This window comes from Sebastes fasciatus, chromosome 3 (genome assembly GCF_043250625.1).
Source record: "Sebastes fasciatus isolate fSebFas1 chromosome 3, fSebFas1.pri, whole genome shotgun sequence".
NCBI lineage: Eukaryota > Metazoa > Chordata > Actinopteri > Perciformes > Sebastidae > Sebastes > Sebastes fasciatus.
In genome coordinates, this window is record NC_133797.1 from 30074807 (window position 1) to 30099965 (window position 25159).

Sequence of the window (25159 nt, forward strand, 5' to 3'; positions counted from 1 at the left end):
TTATGAGAAACTTTCCTATGATTATGACTTAAAATAGTAGTATTCGATAATTATGACAGTATCTGGTATTATTTGTATCCATTTATCACACGGCCGGCGCTCTGCGGTCTGCTATTTCTTTATAGCAGACCGTTGCTATGTATAACAGACCGTTGCTATGGACGCAGTTCTGATGTCGGTCTCTGGAGCGTTTTTGTGTCAAATTATTGATTTCTTAAGTAAGTAGTCGTGTACTAAGCGGGATAATGTACAGCTAGCGGGTCATTGTTGTGAAATGTTCATTTCACAACAATGACTCACTGTACATTTTACACATCTTATTATGAGAAACTTCAACATTCTGAGAGAGTACCTAAGTATGAGATACAAAGTCATAAGTCAAGTCACTGCGTCATAACTAACTGCAAAAGTGTCTCACAATTATGAGATAATGTCATAATTATAAGAAAAACACTCATAAATGGTGGAAATGGGCTTCCGTAGAAGAGTAAAGGAGCGTTATATCGTGGGGAGTTTCTCTCCTCGTTTTAACATCAGCAACTGAAACAGTGTGTACAGTCTATCATAGATCCCTCGTTTTATCATGTAGAGGTATAAAGAAACATCTGTTTCTTTCTGTTTTACACAAATGTAGTTAAATCACAAGCTGATCTCTCTACAAATTCACACCACACATATACGAAACACGATAAATCATCTATCACCCACGCCCCGACACCACAATTCTACTTACAAGCTGCTGATAGAAACTCTTTCTTGTATCGGCAGCTCTCCATTTCTCACTCTTTCTGAGAAAAACACAGGAAGTGTAATAGGAAGGGAAGTATTGTGTACATGTGTCTCGTTGCGATGTCGCCTGCCTCTGCAAGAATTTATGACTAATGTCGTATCGGGCTACTTTGACTCTACCAAAAGGCTTCTCTGAATGAATGTGTTTGTTTAAAACTCAAGAAAAGGAAGCAGATACCACGAGTCATGCCTGTGTCGGCATGAAGAAGTGTGTGTGATCTTATGGTGTAACCATGACAAGAGCAGCACTGACTAAACTCCTCATCCTCGTGATCCTCGCCTTCATCATCTGCCTCCCAGAGTTCTTCACATTGTACAGAGGTGGGTCATCCAAAACAACTTCGGATGGAGGTTTATCCACTCCGTCTGTGAGTGTGTGTGTGTGTGTGTGACTGTTTTTACAAATGCTTCACAACCTTCAGAAGCATCAAAAAGGTTGTGATTAAGAGTGTTTGCTTTGGCTCTGTTTTCCTACAAGTTTTGTTCAAACTTTATATCAAAAGTCTACCTTTAAAAGAAGTAAACTTTATTTAGTTGAGTCACTTTGTCCTGTTTCTTCCTCTTTTTGTAAACTCCGTTTCATCCTCTATCTGTCTTTCTTTCTGAGCTAAAAATCACTCCCAAATATAGCTCGATACAAAACTGACTGACAGCTGCTTTGAAAAGATTTCCGTATTGTGTTGCCTTGAAAAGCTTGTTCTCTTTTTGAGAGCATCTCGCTTTAGGCTTTGTACCCATGCACGTGTTTGCCTTCAATGGTTTTGCTTTTTGTCTGTGCCTCTCCTGTCTGTCTTTGTGTGTCACATATAAACTGGAGGCAATAGCTTCCATTTTGAGATCTTGGTCTGATTTCTGACTTGAGATCACTTTGCATTTTCTCCACTCTAAGCCTGCTCCCGCCGAGAAATCGTTCTGAATTTTCTGTAGTTCATTCTCTTTCTCCTTTCAGTATCAAAAGTGAACTTCCTCTGCCTGCCTTACCAACCTTGTGAGCGAGTGAATCAAGTGAAGAAAGGGACAAATGGGAAGATTGGGGATGCTGAAATTAGGAGAAAGGATATGTGTGACCCCACACAGACACCAGGAAGTGAACAGTGGGAGCAGGACTGCACACAGGAGAATCAAAACAACACAACAGATCCTGAGTCCGACTCCAGGAGAGGCGGTGAAGACCCAGAAAAAAGCTGGTTCATGTGTGAAACGGACATGGACATCGCAGAATTACAAAGCAACATGTCATCTTCAGGTATTGCACAGTTTTATAGATAACATTTTGTTGTTTTTAGCCATGCGGCTATAGGGATGTGTGGTGGCAGTTTCTGTTAAAACAAGACACAAACCAACGTAACAACTTGTCTTTCAGTGAATTTAATAAAAAGGCATACATTAATAACTAAAGCATCTGCAGATGGACTCACGAGCACAGCCACCTGTTGTGGACTGTGGCAAGTGAGCCCCGAATACAAAGAGTAGTCAGTATTTATACATTTAAAGCATAACATGAAGATAAGTGCAAAGAAGAAAAGAAGAGAAGGATAGAAAGTGTATCAATGCGTCAGCACACAGCAGACAACAGAGCATCACAAGACATAACAAGTATTTCAGCAATCTGTTGTTTGCAGTTACAGAGATCTAAAATGTCAGGTCATTGTCCTATGGTGACGAAGTTGAACATGTGAGGCCCTGAGATTGTCTAAAGGTACACTGTTAAACTGCAGATATGAAAATTGCCATTACAGATGTCAGTCGGTCCAACACTTTGGTCCAGACTGAAATATACAACAACTATTTTATGGATTGAAATTAAATCTTATACAGACATTCATGGTCCCCAGATGATAAATCCTACTGACTTTGGTGATCCCCTGGCTTTTCCTCTAACGCCACCATGAGGTTTCTACTGTCTAGTGAAATATCTCCAGCTCATCGCCTCATGTCAATTTAAGGCTAGGGTCGGTACTGCTGAGAAAGAGTATACTAGATTTAGAATATGATCCGGCCGAAAAACCGAGCCCAATGTTGCCAACTCTTTTCCAATGAAAGTAGCTAGCAGTGCTAGCTCCAAAAATCCCTAAATCTGGCGAGAAAGTTGCAAAGTCGGCCAAACTGTCAGTCCGTCGCTTCAAGCAGATTGACTCTGACTTTGATTTATTGATTGCTGTCGGGATGTAATGAGAATTTCAACCAAAATAACAAAATAGAATGTATTTGAAAAGCAGTACCAACCCTACCTTTAATAAGCTCCCATTTTAATTCAACTTTGATTCATATCAACATTTTAATCTGATCAACTTCACAGTTCTGAATCAGGGCCTTTATTATTTGGAGTAAGAAGTTGGTGAAGTACAGTAGGCTACATCTGTAAATTTAACGTCAGATGCATTTAATGAACATTTCATATATTACGCTACACAATCTCATTTTCAGGTTGTAGCTACAGATCGTAAACATTAATTAAATTGCCACTGGTAACTGTAGTGTATGTGCTTTGTCAGCTCACAAAAGGTGATTATTGTAGTTACTGTATTTTAGTGTAGTTAGCCTATTTGCAAGTGTTTAAAGATCAACCTAATGAGATTCCATGAGTAGATTCGATTATGGATTTGAAATTGATAAAATGCTACCCCATCCCTAGTGCTAATTAGCAAATGAGTTAGTCAGCATACTAACACACTCAACTAAGAGGGCAAACATGGTAACTGCTAAACATCAGCATGTCCGCATTGTCACTGTGTTAGCATGCTGCCGTTAGCATTTAGCTCTCAGCACTACTGAGCCTAAATCTGCCTTCACATGATAAGAAATGTGCTATTCGCTCACCGCGAGGTAGGGCACAGAGCCTTGCAGAAGCAAAGCGCCATCAAAAAGTGTGCAAGGAACACCATTCACTGTTTTTAGGCAACAACACTTGTAGCTGTTATCTCATTGGTCGCGTTTGAAAGGTCAGCGGCAACCGAGGTCAAAGTTGAAATAATTTGAACTTTGAGCGCAGCGCTCGATGGCAATTTCGAGCGTTGCGCCACGCTAGCGCTTCTGCCTAGTCGGGCGGCACCGCTCTCCCCATAGGAAAACAATGGCACAGCCAGTGCAGACCGAATTTACCGTTGATCATGTGTGGGCGGCTTGGTTACAGCCTCATAAAGCCTCTAGCATGACTGCTAAAAAAAAAACTGACATGACAATGATATTTAATCTACGCTCAAGGGTGCACACATCGCACAGTTTTCTTCGGCCAATGTACCTTTAATCTATGCATTCATCTATCTATCCATTCACAGCTGTAAAAATACACTTGGAGGTGTCAGTGAAGCTTCGACTTGGAGATGCAGACACCCTGAATCTCACTTTGTACAGCCACAATAATCAAAGCTCCTTATACCTCCACCCACCTGAGGAGGAGGAAGAGGAGGAGAAGGATGATGAAGGACAAAAGAAGGCATTTTACTGCTGTCTCCCTGTCTCACCCAACCCAAGGTCAGCCAATCAAAGCCGCTGTCTCCTTTGGCTCGCCAATCAAACAGTTTTGACTGAAACAGCAAAGGAAAAGCTGCCATGGAAACGGACACAGAAAGGTTGGTGTGAGGATGAGAGAGCTCTTTGTTCCCTGTGTGGTCAGTGTGGCTTTACTCTGAGATTGGAAAGGAGAGGAGAGGGAAAAGATTGGCCGATCAGTTTTCATTTTAGGTTAAATTGATTCAATCTCATTCAAACCCGTCTTCTCTCTCAGTCCACAGAGGAGTCATTTTTTTCAATAGAACAAATTTCCCTCAATTCTTCTTCTCTTGACTTCAATCTCGGCTGTGTGGCTTTGTTTCCCTTCCTCTCTCTGTACTGTAGGATCTGAGAATTACAGTACATCTTAATCTACTGTATCTCCGAGGCTGTATTGATTCTGGCTTGCTCTCTTTCTATTGGTCTCTCCAACACTCCCCCAAGCCTAAAGCTACGACTAAGTCATATTTTCCAGTGTGTGTGTGTATGTGTGTGTGTGTTGAAAGCTGGATATCCATCTCACTTTAATTTTTCCACTAAACTTTTCCCTGCTCTCCCGTTCTGTTTCCTTTCTCCTCATATATCTGCTGTTATTTCTTCACTTTTGTCTCATTTCTGTTTGTGGCATGGATTTATTTCCTCTGTTTATTTTCTCCCCTCTTTTGCTCTCCAATTACATCTGTCGGGTGTGAACATACATGTAGCAACAAGAGAAAGCACCTAAATGCAGACAATTGGAAAGAAAGGAAAAGTGAAGGGATTTACTGATAAAATGAAGGTACATGAGCCAGCACAGATTTCAGGGTTAAGGGTTCAGGTTGTTTGTGTTTTCTGACATTACATAGACAAAAAAATCAATTGTCTAATCAAAGAAATAGTTGACAGATTAATCAATAAAGAAAATAATAGTTGGATCTTTTGTGTTACCTAAATCTGTCTCTGTATAAATCCCTCTCTGTCCTCCAGATGAGTGGCGGTGTGTGTTCAGGGTGGCCTGGCTGGCTCTGCTGTGTGTGGTGATGCTGACTATAGTCACAGTTGTGCTCGGAAAAATCTACTGTAGTGGACGCTCACGCAGTAAGACACACACACACACACACACACACACACACACAGACACACACACGCCCAATGGGTTGGTCTGATCTTTTGAAGTTGATCTGAAAATATTTCTTATTTTTAACAGGAAAGCCCAACTTGCACTCTGTTGCTTACGACGTCACCGGCCAGCAGTTGAACGGTAAATGTGAATTTCTGTCCTCTGAATTTTTCTTGAATACAACTTTCTACTCAACTTCACAGTGTGTGCAGACACCTCATAAACCTAGATACACACTTCTCTCTCTCAGTGCCTCTGTTCATGAGTTCATCTTACGGTTAACATGACATTTTGCAATATTCAATTCAAAATACGTTGAATTCAAAAAGTTCGAGGCAAACAAGTACACAAATACACATAAACAATCAATTTCAATTCAATTTCAATTTCAATTTTCAATTTATTTTTGTATAGCGTCAAATCACAACAGAAGTTATCTCAAGACGCTTTATATATAGAGCAGGTCTTAGACCGTACACCATAGTTTAGAGACCCAACATGATCCCCAAGCGCGCTGTGGCCAGTAAAAACTCCCCGATTACTGGGAAGAAACCTGGAGCAGAACCGGGCGCAGGGCGGGCGGCCATCTGCCCGCCCTGGATTTAATCCAATCCATTCACACATTAAACCTAGAATTACCACCTCATGGTTGTATGCCTCTGTCCACCAGTCAAGTTGCAGTTGACATCCATGTCTGTCCAAAATGTCGTCACTTCATAATTTCATACTGTTAGACATTTGTGTGAAATTGTCATAATTAGCATATAAACTGTTGAGTTAAGGCCAAAAACGTGTTTTACGAGGTCACAGTGACCTTTGACCACCAAATTCTAATCAGTTCATCCTTGAGTCCAAGTGGACGTTTGTGCCAAATTTGAAGAAATTCGCTCAAGGCGTACCTGAGATATCGCGTGATCTGCCGCAAACGTTCTATTTTTTCAACGTACTCAAGGAAAATTAAAATATGATCACGATTAAATATTTGAATCAATTAACAGGCCCAGAAATAAATATGAATAAATGTGCCTGATAAACTGTGTGTTTGTAATGATCTTTCAACTAGATGGTGAGAATCAAACAGAGATGACCATCAATCCCAAAGGTAAATGATTTTGGTATAATTACTATACACAGTTATAATCCATAAATTCTACAAAAGGTCTACATCCTTATTTTTGGCATGATTATAAATGTAATAAATATAGATACTAATGACCTGTTATTGTCCGACAGGGATGATCCTTCACTCCTATGGATCCCGACGTCCGTCAGGTCAGTTCCTACATACATAAACACGGTTTGGATGAAAATCATTTGATTGGATCATTTCAGTCCTTTGATAACTTTAACTTTCTTTTTTAAACGGACAGAACTGTCACCCATTCAAGAAGTTGACAACCAAGGTAGGAAATCATAAAACAAACACTTTATATATTATATAACTTTGTGTGTTAAAAGTTTTCACGTGCATTTTCCAGATGACATAGAAACTCTGCTGGATGGAACTGTTGACCACTGCTATACAGGTAAACAAACCAGCTGAAAGAGTGATGTATTTTTGTTTCTCAATTTGTTTGCATTGACAGCCATTATGAGAAAACTTCACCGTGGTGAAAGAGGCACTCAGATCTTTAACTTAAGTAAAAGTAGCAGAGTAGAAATGTTAGGCTACTTAAGTCAAACTACTAAACATTTATATCAAAATAAGTACCAAAAGCAGAAGTACTTATTATGCAGATTGCAGATACAGATATATATTCTATCTGCTTCTCTCTGAAATCTCTTTTTCCAAAAATGAGATAAAACGTATTCAGGGTGTGCAGTTAGTGACAGTCTGGGCTCCATGGTAACGGTAGCTCAGACAACTTGACGGGTTAGCAGCAGGGGGCGGGGCTTAGCAAAGGGTCAATTAAGCCAAATGACGTTTTGTTCGTATTCATTTAACATAACATTAGCTAGTTTAACTTTGTCCAGATGATTGTGTAGTTGGCATTTGGCTTGTAGATCTTAATGTCATATACATATTTGTTTGTAAACTGGACATCCCCTCCCAAGATTTATATATTTTGAACTGCTGACAGGTGTTCACTAACACCAGAACACATCAGCGACCATAATGGGTGGCAACCCGTCATGGTCCTCCTATTTCATAAGGATCAATATCATTAACTAACTTCACTTTTGTAATATATCGCCCCTTTGCCTCTGTCCGCTTCTCTTTATATGGGTATTTGTATTTCGCCCGTATTTTATACATTTCTGATGATGAACGACTGACAGATAACAGATGAATAGACTGGTGACAGATAATGACAGTCTACCACACGGATGTATTAAAAGAACTGGATACAGCGTTGAAGGCGGGACCCCGGTCATTCCTATGAGAGTTGCTCAGTGGCGCATGAAGCCTAAATGGCTCGACTTCCATCTGGAAAAGTACCCGGATCTGGGGCAACTGGTACATGCGCAGTAGCATCCGCTCGGTCACATGACTCGGTCACGGGGTCCCAACGTCACGCGGAAGTTGATTCACCTCACAAAAAATAATCCGCTGAGTTACAGACGTTTCTTTTCCAATGTAAGTCTATGGGAAAAAGTATTTTTGGGCGTAATGCATCACGTGACTGACACGGAAGTTGCAGTACCGCCGTTTGGCCACTACGAAAGTCGTGATCGACGACTGGCACACTTACTGGGGGCTTGCTCCGTACACTACCCTCCAAAAGTGGCGGCGTCCCCCAGAATGCACCACGATTCCCATTCAGTGAATGTGAATAACATCTACTGACAGGAAGTACACATGGACCAAAGCTGTTGCCTAGCAACACATTTCTGTTGCAATTCCATCACAATTCCGTTGAAATGCGCTAAAACGGAGCGTTTTTTTTTAACATTAGAGCATGTAAACATGTTCTAGTAGAAACACAAAATACAAGTATGATCCTGAAAATGAGCATAATATGACTTTAAAAGCAAAAAAAGAGAGCTGCACGGTTTTCACACGCTGTGTAGCTACACCACGCTATGTTGTTATAGGCAAAGGTTGATGTCCTCCTCTGTAGAGTAAATTAAAACAATACGTTTTGTTGTTGTAGTAGGCTACTCACCTGTCTGAACTTCAGTCTGCAAGCTTTGTGCAGAGTCCTCCTCAATCTGCTGTAGTTTAAACGTCTCTGCTTGTTGATTCTCAGTGAAACAACCAGTTCACTCTCTGCTCCCAACAACGCTCCTCTAATTTAACAAGTTTTGAGCTGAGTTAAAAAAGCAGCTGTGAGCAGGATAAACTCAAACAGCAGGATGTCCTCACACACCTCACTGAAGTTAAAAGTCCCTCAGATATCAGCATGTTAGCTAAACACAGCTGTCTACACCTGTTGATGACGCAGCGTCGTTCTTCTTCTTCTTTGATGTTTATTGATGGTTGGCACATCAGCTTAGAGGCGCATCACCGCCACCTGCTGGACTGGAGAGTGGAACAAGCGATTAAGCAGGATAAATAAATAAATGAATAAATAAATTAAAAAATTAAAAAATTAAAAAATAGAAAATTAAAAAATTAAAAAATAAAGAAATTTAAAAAATTAAAAAATTAAAAAAATTAAAAAGTAGAAAAATAAATAAACAACCCTAACCCTCCACACACATTAGACATCAAAATGGTTTTAATAAAAAAATTAAGATTTTGATTTTCATAAATAACTGTATTTACTATAACATAGATAAACAATTGGTCCCTGATATTGCTGGCTTTAAAGTGTTTAGTCGGTTTCACCACAGTTTACACTTTTATAAACAAATAAGTGCGGCCGGGCAGACGAAAACACGTGAAAATGAGAGTTACAGGCTGTGTGAAGTGTATTTCTTTCTTTCTTTATTTATTTGTTCATTTGTTACCTTCATGCAGAAAATGAGGACGGGTGCCCAGCGGCCTTTTTTTTTTAATGAATTTATTTATTTATTTTAGAGGGTGACTGCCTTTATGGCCTATATGCCGTAAACTGGCCCTGGGTGCAACTTTTTTAATTATGCCGATGTACAATAATAACTTTAACCCATAATGACGTCATCCTTGATTGTATTGTTGTGCATTTCTGTAGAGCTCACTAACTGCGTAATTTATTTGTCGATTGTATTTAATATTAATAATCTGAATCTGCAAAGTAACCAGTAGCCTACCTAAAACTAAATAAATAGGAGTATTTGTTTAATGTAGTGGAGGTATAAAGTAGCAGAAAATTAAATTATAAGTAGCCTACTTGAAAACTGTAAGGCTACTTAAGTACAGTACTTGAGTACATACAAATACAGATGATGCTGTATCTGGTCCTAGATTTACTTTAAATTAAACTTTGTATTCAGTGTTTCTAATATAATCACAGCCTAAATGAATTAACTGTGCATCAAATGTATCTCATGCGGAGAGTTAAGATCACCCCACTCTGACTCTTTTCACTGTCATCTAACTCCAGTGTGTTAACTGTATTTTTTTTAATCTTGTCTATCTTTAGCAAATCTGCATCATCGCATCCATCCTTCCACTTTCCCCCTGACAGAGGAGCAGGCCGTGTTTGGAGGAGCAGCCACAGGAGCACACAAATGGACTTTAAAATGACTGCTTCAATTACCAGCCACCTCTATGGTGAAAATAAAAACATCTGAGACACATGAACATGGTTAAAACTTGTTTATTTTCCGACATCTCATCCTCAAACAGTCTTAGGGCACTTTATTAGATGGGAATCTTAATATATTAGTAAACTATCCAAAACTAAATAAATGACTTGCCTCTGAAACATTTCTCATTACAAATCGTTTTGTATTCTAAGGCTGAAGCCCGGCTGATAAACGGCCTTACCCCATCTGGACATAGCTGAAAGGAGCCAAAAACCTTACGACAGATAGACTAATATTTTCTTTGCTTAATATCTTTCTAGCCTGCATCGATGTATCTCTGAAAGGGAAGAAGAAAAAGGAGAGGAAGAGAGTACTTTGTCTCTTTCAGAGATCTGCTGGCTGAAAGCTAAGGAGCCAATTTAACACAGGATATTAAAACAACCTTGGGATTTGCACTGAAACTCCACAGGTGGTCGAAGAAAAAGGAAAAAATAATAATGTGTAAAGTGATTAAGTTATAAGCCTCTCTGGAGCAAGAAGAGTGTAAATTTAGCACCTGACAAAAACAATATTGAAAGCCTTTATTCAGGAGGGCAAGATGAAATCAAATGTTTCGGTTAATGCCTTCTTCAAGGTGTTCAGATTAGGATCCAACAGGGGGAATGACATGTCATTTCGTTCGACATTTTGGGGAATACTCTCATCTTCCTTCTTGCCAAGAGTGTGATGAAAATATCGATACCACCCTCAGATATGAGAGTGGCCGCGATGGTCTCATCTAACTCTCGACAAGAACGTGTACAAGCAAAATTTCCAAAATGTTAAACTATAATTTTTAAATGTAGCAGCACAACAAAACATAATTAGAGATTAATTCACCTTCATTACATCCTCAATGCACACAATAAGGGAGAAGGAGAACTAAATATTTTGTAATTCAAAGTATGAAGATCAGTCACACTGGATAAGAGTGAAATGTCAGGTAGTGTTACTTCACATAATTTAACATAAAAAAAACTATTACTAATACTGGCATTTTGTCTCAAACCAGATTAAAACATTTCAGTCAACTAGTGTTAGTCAATGCTCTTTCTGTTGAAATAACAAAAGGACCATAAGGAGTGCAAAGAAAGCTAAATATACATTAATGTAGTCTCTTCAACACAATTAGTGATTTTTGGTTCAGCTGTTGGAGACGATACAGAAACATCTTTGTTTTGTCAGATATAATGATTCGCAGCTGACCTTGGATCAGCTCTGATCACCGATTGGTTCCTAAACGTGGAAGAGTCACACATACAGTCTGCATGTCGGTCATTCCTACACGTATCTGTTTGTTAAATATTCAAGATTATATTATGTATATATAAAACATATTCTGCCTGTTGCTATGGCACTGGATGTAGATTTAAGCACTTAATCAGGAATAATCTATTCTCTATACTTTTCTGTACAACAATAGATATATTAAGACAAGCAGGTGAGCAGGTAGCGTGTGTCTGTGTGTGTGTGTGTGTGTGTGTGTGTGTGTGTGTGTGTGTGTGTGTGTGTGTGTGTGTGTGCGTGTGCGTGTGCGTGTGCGTGTGCGTGTGTATGTGTGTGTGTTAGTGCTGTGTCTGTGCTTCTGGTTCTGTGGTGGACCGACAGTGCTGGCTCTGGATGTGAGAGATCTGCAGGACGGGCAGCAGCAGCTGCAATGCATTCTCGATGTAGTTGGTACTGTTGGAGCCCTGCAGACAAGAGACCCATGAACATCATGAACATCATGAACAATATCATCATCATCATCATTTCCCATTAGGACATAAAAGGATTTAACCTTTTTAAAGGTACAGCGTGTAGGATTTGGCGGCATCTGATTTGGCGACTGAGTACCCCTCCGCTCACTCCTCTCTTTCAAGGACTCCGTTCTGAATCACATCTTTTTACTTTTAGTACGTACTGCAGCTTACAAAGTACGTACTGTTGCATATAGCTGGGACATACTACTTCATCATAACATTTCACCTTACATTTTTTAACCTTCTAGCTCATATATCTGCTGCACAGAGGATTGTGGGTCAGAATGGCCAGAAAAGCATGCTGGTTACTACATACTGCAAAATGTGACCAGATGTAGTAGGACATCCTGGTATTTTTGGCATACTGCGTTTGACATACTATATATTGGGACATACTAAATCTTTTTCTGGCATACTAAATTGTATGGTAGAATGGGTGTTGGAAAGCACAGCAAGACTGCAGTAACATAGCTGCCAAGCTATCCTTACTATAATAACACTACTTTAGGAGCAACTGAAGTCAGACGGCGGCTGGTCGTAACACAGTTTTGCACAATGCGGCTCACATTACCGCAGTTTCACAAGCGTGTCGGAGAACTACAGTGGCCTTCAGGTAACGTAAAAATGTGAAAGGCTCTTGCTAGAGCTATTGTTTGGTTTGAGCAACATGATGACATCAGTGAAGAGGACCCGCTCCCTATGTAGATATGAAGGGCTCATTCCAAGCTAACGAAAACACAACGATTCGTAGTTTCAGGTGATTATACACTAATGAAAACATAGTTATGAATATTATATTCAATTTCAGCCAATAGATCCCCTGAAATGTTACACACTGCTCCTTTAACAACTGGGGTAAGGTATATTTTAAAGGTGTATTTAAAATATACAGAAAATTAAAAGTATATATTGAGATATACTGTAATTGATTATAGTGGAGGATAAATATCTGATGTTGAAATGACTTCGTAATTTACTTTGAGCATCCTAAACATATTGAGCACCTTGCCAACCACACAGTTTCTTCATTTATAAACGTATCTGTAAACATCTGGTGAAGGTCTCACCTTGTTCCCCGCGGACAAATGATCACATCATTCGCAATGATTATTAACGCATTTCTAGCAGTCATCATCACACTGTGACTGCCACCAACGTCATTAATTCATTCATCGCCACTTGATTATAATCAAGATCATCTGAGGACAAATCTGTGCATCTCACCTCTAACAGCACGTTATCTACCAGCGGATTCAACTGCTCAGCTTTCCTCTGGCCCTGAGAGAGAGAGAAAGAGATTAGAGATGAGAGACAGCAGGTAGCAGTGAGCAAAGATGTGAGATCAGTCGTGATACTTTGGTAGGAAAACACATAAAAAACTACAAAGACAAACAGTTAAGGATAAACCATTTACACTGTTGGGATTTGGACTTTTTAGGGGAATTGTTGACAATAAGGAAACATAGAATAACACCAGCCGTATCCTTTAACACTTGTCTAGTATTCACACACAAACACACACAATCTCTCTCACCTACCCCAACTACAAGCAGTGTATCAGAGAACTTCTTGGCCAAACACTCCACCTCCTTACACATGGCACATGTCAACCTGGAATAAAAATGTAGATTTGATCAAATCTCACTCCCCTCACATAATTGTCACCTCACACACACACATACACACGCACACACACACCTGGTGAGGATGTGTGCCTGGTCTCTGGCTGGTTTCTCCAGGTCCTGGCCGTGGAGGATGAGCTCTGCCACCTTGTGGAGCTGCTCGATACTGCGAGCCGTCACTTCTGCCAGACTGCCGACTGATGACAGGTAGACAGCCTGGAACGAACGAACACACACACGCACACATATATATAGAGTAACTGTATTAAATCAGATCAGTCTTTGACAGCAGGTGGAGAGGGAGGTTGAATTAAAGAATAAAAAGTTGCTGATTTGAGTCACATAACGTCGTTGAGTTGACCTCACCTCGACAGATCTGGGGTCGTTCTCTTTCTCCTTCTTCTCCTCCTCTCCTCCCTTCACCTCCTCCCCCTGCTCTTCCTCTCCATCTTTCTTCTTCTCCTCCTCCTCGTTCTCTCCAGGTGAGGCCTCTCCTGCCGGCTGGTCCTGCGTTTCCCTGTCAACCGTCTCCGTAGTGACAGGCTGTTCCACCTCGCTCACCCAATCATGGGCCCTCATCCGAGCCTGGAGATGCATAATTACCAGCCATCAGCTCTGCATGGTGAGAGATCGCCATGCTGATGTATGCTAATCAGATGCGTATACACGATTATATGCTAATGTGGGTTCTATATATGTGAGTTTGAATATGCAAAAGGACTTCAAAGGTGATAACTTTTATAAGACGTCTAAGACTGCAGCAGGAGAGACTGGATGTTAAAAATGACTATGTGTGCGTGGACCAAATATCTAATAATAAGGGGAGAAAACTGAGGAAAATTCTTCCTGAAGGGATTTGTTTAGAGTGATTTGGTGAGAATTAAGTTTATTGTGAGGGTTAAAGGAAAATTATGTCCTCTGTGTTTTGTTACTACGTTTGTTATTTCCCAGAATGCCGCTTTCACGCTACTCCACTTTTCTGCTATTTAAATATAGACAGGAAAATAAGCTATAAAAACAGAATAAACTAGCCCAATTTTGAGCCCTATTGGGAGCCTGATTACAATGCGTGAGTACATAAAAAACTCAGACGTTTAACAAATTCATCTGAATTTTTAGGACGTAGGAAAGGACAATAACGTCAGAATCCACCCTGAAATATTGAGGCCAGAATTTTTTTAAGTTTCAATTGGTTGAGGATAGAAGGATGTTCTCCATATGAACTGAATATGAAGAATTATGTTCATTTATGCTTCATATAAAACAAGCAAAATAATCTTATTTTGTGAGTTTGTTGTGCTGGTCATTGTTAAGATCGTGTGTTTGTTCATGTGTCTATGATTATTACTGGATGACCAACATAAGTTTTTTGTCTTTTTTTTTTGCTGTTGGTTTGTTTTTTGTTTGTTTGTTTTGTTAGTTATGTCTCTTTTTACTGCATTGCTTTTGTACGGGTTCAGTTTCTCTCTATGTATGGTATACTTGACTCTATATTGATACTTGAAAAGTAACTAACTGGACAGCTGTGTGTTGTTGACAATCCAATAAACAGATTTGGGAAAAAAAAATTGTGTATTTGTTTTTGTTTGATTTTTAGCGTAGACATATATGATGAGAGTCAATATAAACAAAAGAAAGTGCCAACAAAGTAAACATGGATGTAAACAAATCACAATTTAAAATAATTTTTAAAAAATCGACTGACAGAGCATTTTCAAGCTTTATGAGGATGAAATGCACTCGACAGCCTCGTCAAGCCTCAAGGATACACACAATGTGCTTTGATGGGAAGCATAGCTTTTGTTTGTTTACCAGAAAACTCCACATACCTGCTTGATTTATCTAAGTCAAACTGCTGAAGCCTCATTTTAGCTTCACCTGAACACTGAACTATGATTAACTTCATGGCCAGTATGCAGAAGAGTAACAATTACAGTAACCAATACATCTTTAAATGTACATATGAGAATGTAAATAATGTAGTAAGATAGACTTAAATACAAAAAAACATTCCTAAAGGAACAGTGTGTATCATTTCGTGGGATCTATTAGCAGAAATGGAATATAATATTCATAACTATGTTTTCATTAGTGTATAATCACCTGAAACTAAGAATTGTTGTGTTTTCGTTAGATTAGAATGAGCCCTTCGTATCTACATAGGGAGCGGGTCCTCTTCATGTTGCTCCGCTATGTTTCTACAGTAGCCCAGAACGGACAAACCAAACACTGGCTCTAGAGTTTTTGTTACCTGAAGGCCGCTGTAGTTCTCTGACACGCTAGTGAAACTGCGGTAATGTGAACCGCAGTGTTAAACCACTCACACTCGGCGGCTCACGTAACCGCAGTCTTGGAAAGAGAGGAGTGAATGGAGGGGTACTCAGTTGGTTGCAATCTGTAGACACACCACTAGATGTCACCAAATCCTACACACTGTACCTTTAAGAAAATGTTAAACAACATGTCTTCTGGCTGTGCTGCTGGTGAAGAAACTGACATGTCTGCTTGTTCAACCTCTCAGTTTTTTTGCGGTGTGTCGGTGTGTTTTAGGGTTAGAATTAGGTTTAGGTTGTTGTCGCAATTACTGTAATAACTGTGTGTGTGTGTGTGTGTGTGTGTGTGTGTCAGTGTGAGACTCACCTTGTTGAGTTTGTCTGGCGTTGCAGCAACATGAAGCTCAAACAGCAGCTCAGTGAGAACGCTCACAAACTCCTCTCCATCAGCCGCTGGCAGAAATACACAATCACACACAAACACACATTCACCCATGTCATGTAAGGACACTTCACTTTAAACAGCATATGTTAAAGCCGTAGATGCACAAACTGTAGAATGAGAGCAGATTTGTACCACATGCAGTGATTTCCCCCATGCAGATATCATTAAGATAATATTCCTGTTTGCCTTCAGCTAAACAGCCCAGCAGAGATTTAGTGCACTTCTGATTCTTGTTTTCGTGCCAAATTAATTTAAATTAATTAGATCTTAATGTGTAAGGCACACATGCAGATGTAATGTGTTTATCTGATAGTTTCTGCTGGTTTTGTTTTGAATATCTGTGGTGTGAACGTGTCGGTGGCCCCTGAACACCAACACTGGATCAGGCTCCGTGTTAAAACCCTCCAGGTGAAGGGACACCTGTCGGCTTTGAGCTCTGCACTGCTGTGACATCGCCTGAGGGCGCCTGTCGCACAGTACAAGTTTACATATAGTTTTTAAAATGTCAAGTGACAAGTGGCTGGTGAGATATGATAAAACCAAAACTTGGCATCACATGACTTCCCCTCGACACTTTGGCAGAACATTTTCTTCTTCTTTAACAGAGACAACGACAACAGATCAGGAATAAAACGCCTCCAACACCAGGTCCCATGAGGTCCTAAGGTTTTCCAGGCTTTTCCAAACAGGAAAACTAATTTGTGTTTGTTGACATTGAATCAGATAATATTTTTGAGAAAACACTGTAATTTTTTGTGAGAAACTGGATTTTTGAAAACTTTTTAACCAACACAAGGTAAATATTAAAAAGGGCTGTGATTTGAACAGTTTGATCCCCAGTGTTGACCCCCAGAAACTGAATGTTGCCGGCCAAGACAGTGTTAACGCAGCAGTGGGTAGAATTGGAGCAAATATGATACAAAAATAATTATAAAACAGTCACTATATCCTGACAGTAGTGCATGAGACAGGTAATCTGAAAAAAGCATGTGCCTCTGTGTCCTCCGGGGCTCCTAATGGCATCTGCAAGATTTCACAGACCGGAGGAAAACAACCAATCAGAGCCGAGCAGGATGTCGTCTCTGAGCAGCTGTCAATCACTCACAAACTCTGATCAAACGGTCAAACTAGGCAGCGCTGATCAAATATTAATCAATATTCTGTTACTGTAATGCCTATTTCTCACTTAAAATGTTTTCAGAAACATCTCTTAGTGTACTGTTTAGCTGTAAAATGAGAAAGCTTGTGACCCGGCAGCCATGCTGAGATCAGTTGAGGAAATACCAAGCACCGCCCACCAGTCGGAGCAAACATTCTCATTTTAAAGCTAAACAGTACACTACAAGATGTTTCTGAAAACATTTGAGGCAAGAAATAGACATTACAGTAACAGAATTCATATTTGATCAGTGTTGCCTAGTTTGACCGTTTGATCAGAGTTTGCGAGTGATTGACAGCTGCCTCCATTGAATGAACAGCCAATAAGAACACGCTCTCTCTCTGAAATGACCTGTGATTGGCCAAAGTCTCCTGTCACTGGCTAGATTTTTTTAAAGCCTGAAAACAGAGCCATGAGGAGGTGCAGAAGTGTAGTTATCTCTCAGAACACTTGAATTACAATATGCTGAAAGGTTATTATGTAATTTTTGCCCAATGATGCCAAACACATTCAGCCTACTGCAGGTTTAAGCCAGTCATGTTAGTCAGTCATGTTAGTTACCTATGACAATGATTTGCTTGAGCTAAAGGACTATATATATTTGCATGTTATTATTATTATCTGATCTAATGTCAGGGCTTATGTCCCTCTGCCAGAGTTCAAACATGAAATGTGAATAAAGCCAACTGATCGTGGGTCAGTGTTCAGGGACCGCCTCTACCTCCAGCAGGTCTAGCGGCTGGTTTGGGTCACTCACATAGGGGGGTAGAACAGTGTAATGGGGAACTAAGATCACCGTTATCCTTCGTCTGTCCTCCTTCTTCTTCTTCTTTTTCCTCTTCCTCTCCTTCGTCTCGCTTGATGAAGATGTCCTTAATGAAAATCAGTTCTTTCTTCACCTCCTCCTGCTCCTCTTCCACCAGGGAGGAGAGGAAGGCTTGGACCTAGGAGCAGATATAGCAGTATATGAATAAAAAAAAAACTGTTTCTTAAAAGAACTCTATATTCCTCACACTTGTGCCTTACCTTGGCCTCGCTCTCATTGGACAGGATCTCCAAGGCCTCGAGGTGTGACAAGCCCTGGTAGTCGTCAAACAGAATACCGTAGTGAGCTGTGGGTGCGCTGATTGGCTGGTTGCCCATACGCGCCCGCTCTTTCTCTTTGGCTTCCTTTAACATCTGAAAAATCACAGGGAAACCTTAATATAACACCACTGCAGAGAATGACAGGATGTGGACTTCCACTGAAAATCACCACATCATTCCCTCCACGCAGCCACAAGTTTTACATTATTTATCTGATAGGAGGAGACGTATTGGTTTTCTGTGAGTGTCTGTATGTGAGCTCTGAGAGTATGTCTACATGCCTGACTCAGGGATACAGTCTTCTGCATCAGGGTCTTGGTCTTTTTGAAACCCGGGTCACTCTCAGCAAGAACGATCATGGTCTTCTTTCCAATGAACTCCAAGGCATCCAAACCTCCACTGATCACTGACTTTCCCTTGAGAGACAAACATAGAGAGAGAGAGAGAGAGAGAGAGAGAGAGAGAGCGAGAGAGAGCGACATCGGAAAGGATACAAATTAAAAAAAAAAATACTCAAGATAAATGAAAATAATAAGTCTACATTTTTACTTACCAAGTTAAAGTTATTAGATAATTTGGTAAAATTATCTCATAAAATGATGACGTATGTTTGCCTTAGTAAACATTATGGGATAGTAAAAATAGATAATTAATTGTTTTTTGACGAATTTCAAATTTTTACATCTCAGAATTTATATTTATTTATTAAGACCCTATCTCAAAATGTCGACTTAATATCTGACAATTTTTTAATAACCATAGTATGTTGTGTTGCTAGTAGCAACCCCTACTGACACAGTACCATAGCAGACATATTAAATAATATTGACGAGCATCTTTTGTCTACTCCCCATGCAGACTATGGAGGCCCATCATTTTGACCAAGTCAATCTAATTACATAAAATGATGTCATTGAAAACTGTAATTTTTTTATCCAATACTTTTTCACATTTTTAATTTTTTTTTCAGACCAACGCCACCTTTATTGTAGAATAAATGTGTTTAGCTCGCGGATAGCTGTGAACCTACATACATCGTAAGAGGCAGAAGAAGGCCAAGAGAAGAGACAGCATAAATCTTAGTATGAATTATTAATTAGTTAGTCATATATGCTTTAGGTCTACGTAACAATGACTGTCAATATCTGAAAACAAGGCTGAAAATCTGCATCAACTAACAACTGTTGAACTAAGCAGGTTTGCATTGGAAATCAATAAGTGACTTTATCTCCACCGGCAGGTTTTCCTCACATGATGTGTGTGTGTGTGTGTGTGTGTGTGTGTGTGTGTTCACTCACTGTGTTCTGCACAGCGTGTGTGATGGTGGAGAAGACGCCCCGGCCAGACGCCGCAGCACTAACAGAAGACTCCCCAGAGCTGGACAGCTCCGTCTCTCCACTCTCACCTCCTCCCTCCTTCTTCTCCTCCTCCTCCTCCTCCTCTGCTCCCTTCTCTTCCTCTTCATGCGCCTCCTCTCCTACTGAGGTCCTGTGGAGACGCAGAGCTTCTCCTGCCTTCGTTTTAACTGAGGTCAGGCTCTGACCTGCACACACACACACACACACACACACATCAGGTAAAGACTCAGGAGATCAGAGTGTGTACAGAGAATGAGGAAACAACAGAGGACGTACCCACTGTGGAGCTGGCACTGCTCAGAAGAGATTTTCCCCATGAGCTCCATCCTCCCCAGCCTTTTTCTTTCTCCTGAATTGAACTCTTTACACACAAACAAAATACAAAATACATTACAATAATATTTAGAAAACTTTACTTTTGTCTGCATGATATTTAGAACTGGTAGAGATACAGCAGTTAAGTTAATACTTGAATTTAGCAGCCTCAAATGTCTAAGTCAAATAGAAATAATAATCGTTGATTAATCTGTTGGTCTATAAAATGTCAAATAGGGACAAATGACAATCACAGTTCCCCACAGCTCCAGTCCAGGTGGCATCTTGTTTATTTCAATCCACAGTCTAAAACCTAAAGATATTATCTACTATCACATAAGACTACTATCACTATCCACTAAATGGCTGCTCCAACAGGTACCCAGGATTTGCTCAGAACTTAGTAGAACAGCTTTCTCCTATTTCGCGCCCTGTTTATGGTTTAGTCTCCCTGGGAGAGTTCAAAGCTCTGATAAAGCCCTAGACTCGCCAAGGCTAATATATATCAGTTGATATTAGCATATTGCAGATAAGTTGGTATCATTAACTATGTCAATTGATCCGTAATAAGAAACTGCATCACAGAAGTGCCAAAAAATATATTTAGATAATTTAGAAACATCCTCATTATATATGCAGTGACATCATTATAGTTAGTCCTTTAGAGAGCAGTGAAGATTTAATATTGTTAATTGTAAAATCACAATTCGCTAATGTAAGGGATCCTTGTCTAAAATGTTTGATTATGTGTTTATGTAAAAAAAAAAAAATTTAAAAATCGCACAATATATAATTATCAGATTTATAAACTCTCAAATATCAAAATTACTGCTGGCTTCAAAAATCAAGAATTTGACAAGTTAAAGTATGTCAAGAAACTAGTGCGACAATTTTGTATTTTACGTCTTCTTCTTATTATTCTATTAATTCATTCATTGTTTTATTAGTAGTATTTTTATTATTACTATTATTTTTATAATTTTCATGCTCGAAAGGTATAAGTGTTCATGTGGTGTAAATTTATTTATGTAGTTTCTGTTCTCTAAAAATCAATTAAAAGAAAATTATAAAAAAAGAAAAAAAAGAAACTAGTGTGACAAACCTCCACATCCTCCTCTGCCGCCTCAGCGTCCGGCTCCAGGCTCACCGGTTGGTCACATATGATCTCCTGACCCTCAGCGGCAGCCTCTGGTTGGTCCTCTGAAGCGTCCTCTGTGGTCTTCTCCTCTGAGGTGGTGGATGGAGGGAGGTTGAAACTCTCAGGGATCAGAGGAGGCTGCAGAGGAGCTGACGGCGGTGCAAAGGCTGCTGGGACATCCTGAAAGGGGTCAGGGTCTGTGCGAGGGGGCTGGGTGGGTGGAGGGGTGATGAGGTCAGCGAAGGGGTCTGTGTCAGTCTGGGACATGGTGATCTGGAGGAGAAGAGATATTTGATTTTAGTGGTTTTAGCTGAGAAAGTGCTGATCTGTGTTTCTTTATTAATATCCTGCACGTACACATACAACATATATATAACACACATTTAAGCTTACAACGTGCAAATAGAAGTTTTGATTGTGGAAATGTAATCTCTGTGTGTACTGGTTGTGGTGTATGATGGTTACAGAACACATTGCAGTATTTTATGATGGTTTTGGCTTCATTTTCACAACAGAATTTCAATTAGTGCGGCAACTTTTTCACTATAAATTAACCCGCCAATGTTTGTTTTCGTTGCCTGTCACAATCTCACTAAGATGTCTTGTTTTGTTCAACTATCATATAAAAAAATACGAATATTTTCAGTTCACAGTGATATAAAACAGAGAAAACTAGCAGATTCTCACATTGGAAAAGCTAGAGAGTGTTCGATTGAAATGATGAATTGATTATCAAAATAGTTTTCTGTCTATCGACCAATTGAATAATCATCTAATCATTACGGTTCAAGGTTCTTTATTTGACATTTGTCATTAGTTAGTTAGTAATAGTTTACTCAAGTGGATAAAGTGCTTAAATTGAACGTTTTCTAAAGGAAGTCTAGCATAATTTCTGTATAAATTGCAACAATAATTAAAATTAAATGATAGATTTGTGCTGCTCTAATAAATGTGATGCCTGACGCATGCTATGTGAAATATTGAGGCCAAAATTAGGAGTATTGAACACTGAAACATTGTACAAAAGCAATGTGATTTAAACTACTTTCACACCAATGACCAGGGTTGGACCAGGGTTATCTGACCCTGGTCCAACCCTTCTTTTGTCAATTCAAACCAAGCCAGTCAACCCGGGTTGAACCCTGATAAGGACAATTCAGATAGATAATGCATACCAATTGGCTCAGGTATTAGAAATGTGCGGAGGGGTTACACCTCTTATAATATTATATATTATAATCAAATATAGTACATACAGCATTTTTAGCTTTATAAAATGTTTAACTATGTTGTATTTATGGAGCTGTAATGTATGCAGAAACATACAGACAACATACTGTACAGATTTACAGTATCTATTCATCAACATGAACCTTTTCTCCTCTCTGTCTATCTACAGTACCCATTTATCATATATTAGACTAATTGTGTTATCTAATATGATAATATAGGCAACATTTACAAAAGGATTAGACACTTCTGAAGATTGAAATGTATATTTCATTCACTCCACCATCCCAGCAAAGATTTGCTTCATATAGTAGACCTGCTAAAGTTGTTCAGCTGGATATGTGGCAACTGTTGGATAATGTAAGAGCTTGTCCAAACATAATAAAATGAGATTATATTTCATTTAGTTTGCTAATTGCTTGATAATGTAATGAACTGAGATAAAAACGTCATTGATTATCGCTTTGTGGTTCAACGTTACCATCTGGTGGTCACTTGCTGAACATGCATCCACATTATTAAAGTCAAACACTGTGAAGTTTGATTCCTGGCAGCAAAATGTCATTTAAAGGTCCCATATCGTGCTCATTTTCAGGTCCATGCTTGTATTTTGGGTTTCTACTAGAACATGTTTACATTCTTTAATGTTAAATAAAACCCATTATTTTTCTCATACTGTCTGTCTGAATACACCTGTATACACCATCTGTCTGAAACGCTCCGTTTAAGCGCATTTCAAAGGAATGGCAACGGAATTGCGTTGCTAGGCAACAGCTTGGGTCCATGTTTACTTCATGTCAGCTGATGTCATTCACATACACTGTAACAGCAAATAAACTGGGGCACATTTCCAATGTTTACGTTTAAAACTGTGAAATGGTCTAAAATATTGTAGATTTGTGACATCACAAACGGACAGAAATTCTAACGGCTTGTGTCAAAAGCACAGTTTCTGAATACGGGCTGTGTGTATTTCTCTGTGGATTGAGTGTTTTGATATTTTCACAGTATTTATATATAACTTAAACCTGCTTTATAATATAAAATAAATATAAATCTCACTTCTTTTTTTTTTACAATATGGGACCTTTAACACAATTATTTTTTATCTCTCACAAACTGTATTCACCAAACCGGTTCACACACAATACCAATATAGCTACTTATTTGTCCATAAAAACAAACAAACTGCAGCCTGCAAAACAAGGCACAATAAGTATAATGTGGTGTGGTGTACAAATATGGAAAACCAAAATACATGTTATCAGGAGCTCGTTATCCTTAAAACATTTTAAAAGGAAATCATCATCACATTTAATTAATGATGTCTAATTATCTTTTGATATGTTTAGATATAATTTATCTTCTTCTGTACTGTTTTTTGTGTGTATTTCATTTTTTTTATTGGATTGTTTTCAACTGTTTGGTTAAGTTTTTCTGCACATTTTGTTTACTTCTTGTTGTTATTTAACTTTTGTTGTATTTTTAAATCTTTCTTCCTTTTTTGTTATTGTTTTTTTTTTTCTCCTGGTCTTCTTGACCTCTCCTGACACATTTCTTTTTTTTTTTCATTGACTGGATTTTGTGCAGTTTTATATACGTGCAAATAAATAAATAAATAAATGTGACAATATTTCCTTTTTTATATGGAGTATTAATAATTATGATATAGTTAATCCATATACCGTCTGTAGAGAACACATTGTAGACTAAAACTACTCAAACTCAAAACAGTCATTTCATATTGATAACATTAATGTGTCTTCTGCTTCTCTTTAACACTATTTGAACACAGTATTACATAATGACAACATACAGAACAATGACCACTGTTCAGTGTGAAAGCCAATATGACAGTCAGGCTATTATTATTCTCATGTTTGGGGTCTTTCTAAAGAGTCTACACAAACACATTTTCAACAGTGAAACTAATTAATACAACTTCTTATTGCCCGTTTGTGTGTTCCGGTTGTTTGTTGGCAGAAGAAGAAGAGTTATAAAGCTATAAAGACAGTGTTGTTTGTGTTGAAAGTGACAGTGCAGCTCACCCGGTTGTTTGGTGTCAGCCAGCCAAAGGCTCCTCTTCTCTTCCGCAGCCACGTCGGCAGGCCGGCAGCTGACTCCACCGAAGAGTATCAACCACACAAGATAGTTCACTGTCTCTGGAACGACTGTTGTCTACTGGTGACCTTTAGCATAGCCCAGCGGCGATGTGGCTCTTTAGCTCCTCTCCAGTGGCTCCCTGTGGATTTTTTTTTTTTTAAATTAGTGGAATTGGATAATAGTTTTTTTGTTTACATTTTCTTTTTTATTTATCATTGTTGTAGGTCTATGGTACGACAGTACGACGGAGTATTAGGGCCACATTGAGGAAAAAAAGTAAATCTGAGATTTCGAGAATAAAGTCGTAATATTATAAAGTAATACTTTTACGTGTTATTTTATTTTTTTCTCGTAAACCTATGACTTTATTCTCTTAATATTACGACTTTTTGTCTCGTAAAGTTATGACTTTTTTTCTCGTAATATTACGACTTTTTTTCTCGTAAATTTCTGTCTTTATTCTCGTAATAATACCATTTTTTTCTCGTAATATTACGATTTTTTTTTCGTAAAGCTATGACTTTATTCTCATAACATTAAGACTTTATTCTCATAATATTACGACTTTTTTTCTCATAAAGTTATGACTTTATTCTCATATTACAACTTTTTTCCCGTAAAGTTATGACTTTATTCTTATAATATTACAACTTTT

General features: G+C 38.9%; 3 protein-coding genes across 6 annotated transcripts in view; 1 reads left to right on the forward strand and 2 right to left on the reverse strand.

The window, feature by feature from the left end:
• klhl5 (kelch-like family member 5) overlaps window positions 1–8624 on the reverse strand; it is a 71658-nt gene extending 63034 nt beyond the window's left edge. The window contains exon 1 of one of the 2 annotated variants that reach the window (XM_074630133.1): window positions 8488–8624. Coding sequence is in view for 1 of the 2 variants with exons in the window: in XM_074630131.1 (XP_074486232.1) it covers window positions 734–776 (43 nt within the window). In the remaining variant the exon portion in view is untranslated. Of the gene's footprint in view, window positions 1–733; window positions 886–8487 lie in introns of those variants that run through there. The other variant, XM_074630131.1, reaches the window with a different exon arrangement.
• LOC141764708 (uncharacterized) lies at window positions 853–10057 on the forward strand. 2 transcript variants are annotated; one of them, XM_074630138.1, is made up of 10 exons: window positions 853–1110; window positions 1739–2035; window positions 4068–4361; window positions 5248–5358; window positions 5468–5521; window positions 6444–6482; window positions 6614–6652; window positions 6751–6783; window positions 6859–6906; window positions 9889–10057. In XM_074630138.1, the coding sequence occupies exons 1-10, from the start codon at window positions 1023–1025 to the stop codon at window positions 9990–9992; spliced, it is 1107 nt and encodes a 368-aa protein (XP_074486239.1). In that variant the 5' UTR covers window positions 853–1022; the 3' UTR covers window positions 9993–10057. The 2 variants fall into 2 exon arrangements, with proteins under 2 accessions (XP_074486239.1, XP_074486240.1); XM_074630139.1 differs by lacking the exon at window positions 853–1110 and adding an exon at window positions 1179–1224.
• fam114a1 (family with sequence similarity 114 member A1) lies at window positions 10051–24604 on the reverse strand. Of its 2 annotated transcripts, none has more exons than XM_074630136.1 (13): window positions 24450–24604; window positions 21136–21444; window positions 19995–20079; window positions 19659–19903; window positions 18642–18776; window positions 18301–18453; window positions 18071–18218; window positions 16038–16123; window positions 13764–13982; window positions 13474–13613; window positions 13314–13386; window positions 13000–13053; window positions 10051–11724 (listed from the first exon to the last, which is right to left on the reverse strand). In XM_074630136.1, exons 2-13 carry the CDS (start codon window positions 21436–21438, stop codon window positions 11599–11601), a joined length of 1767 nt encoding a protein of 588 aa, XP_074486237.1. In that variant the 5' UTR covers window positions 21439–21444; window positions 24450–24604; the 3' UTR covers window positions 10051–11598. The 2 variants fall into 2 exon arrangements, with proteins under 2 accessions (XP_074486237.1, XP_074486236.1); XM_074630135.1 differs by having other exon boundaries at window positions 18032–18218.
• Window positions 24605–25159: the final 555 nt, after the last annotated feature.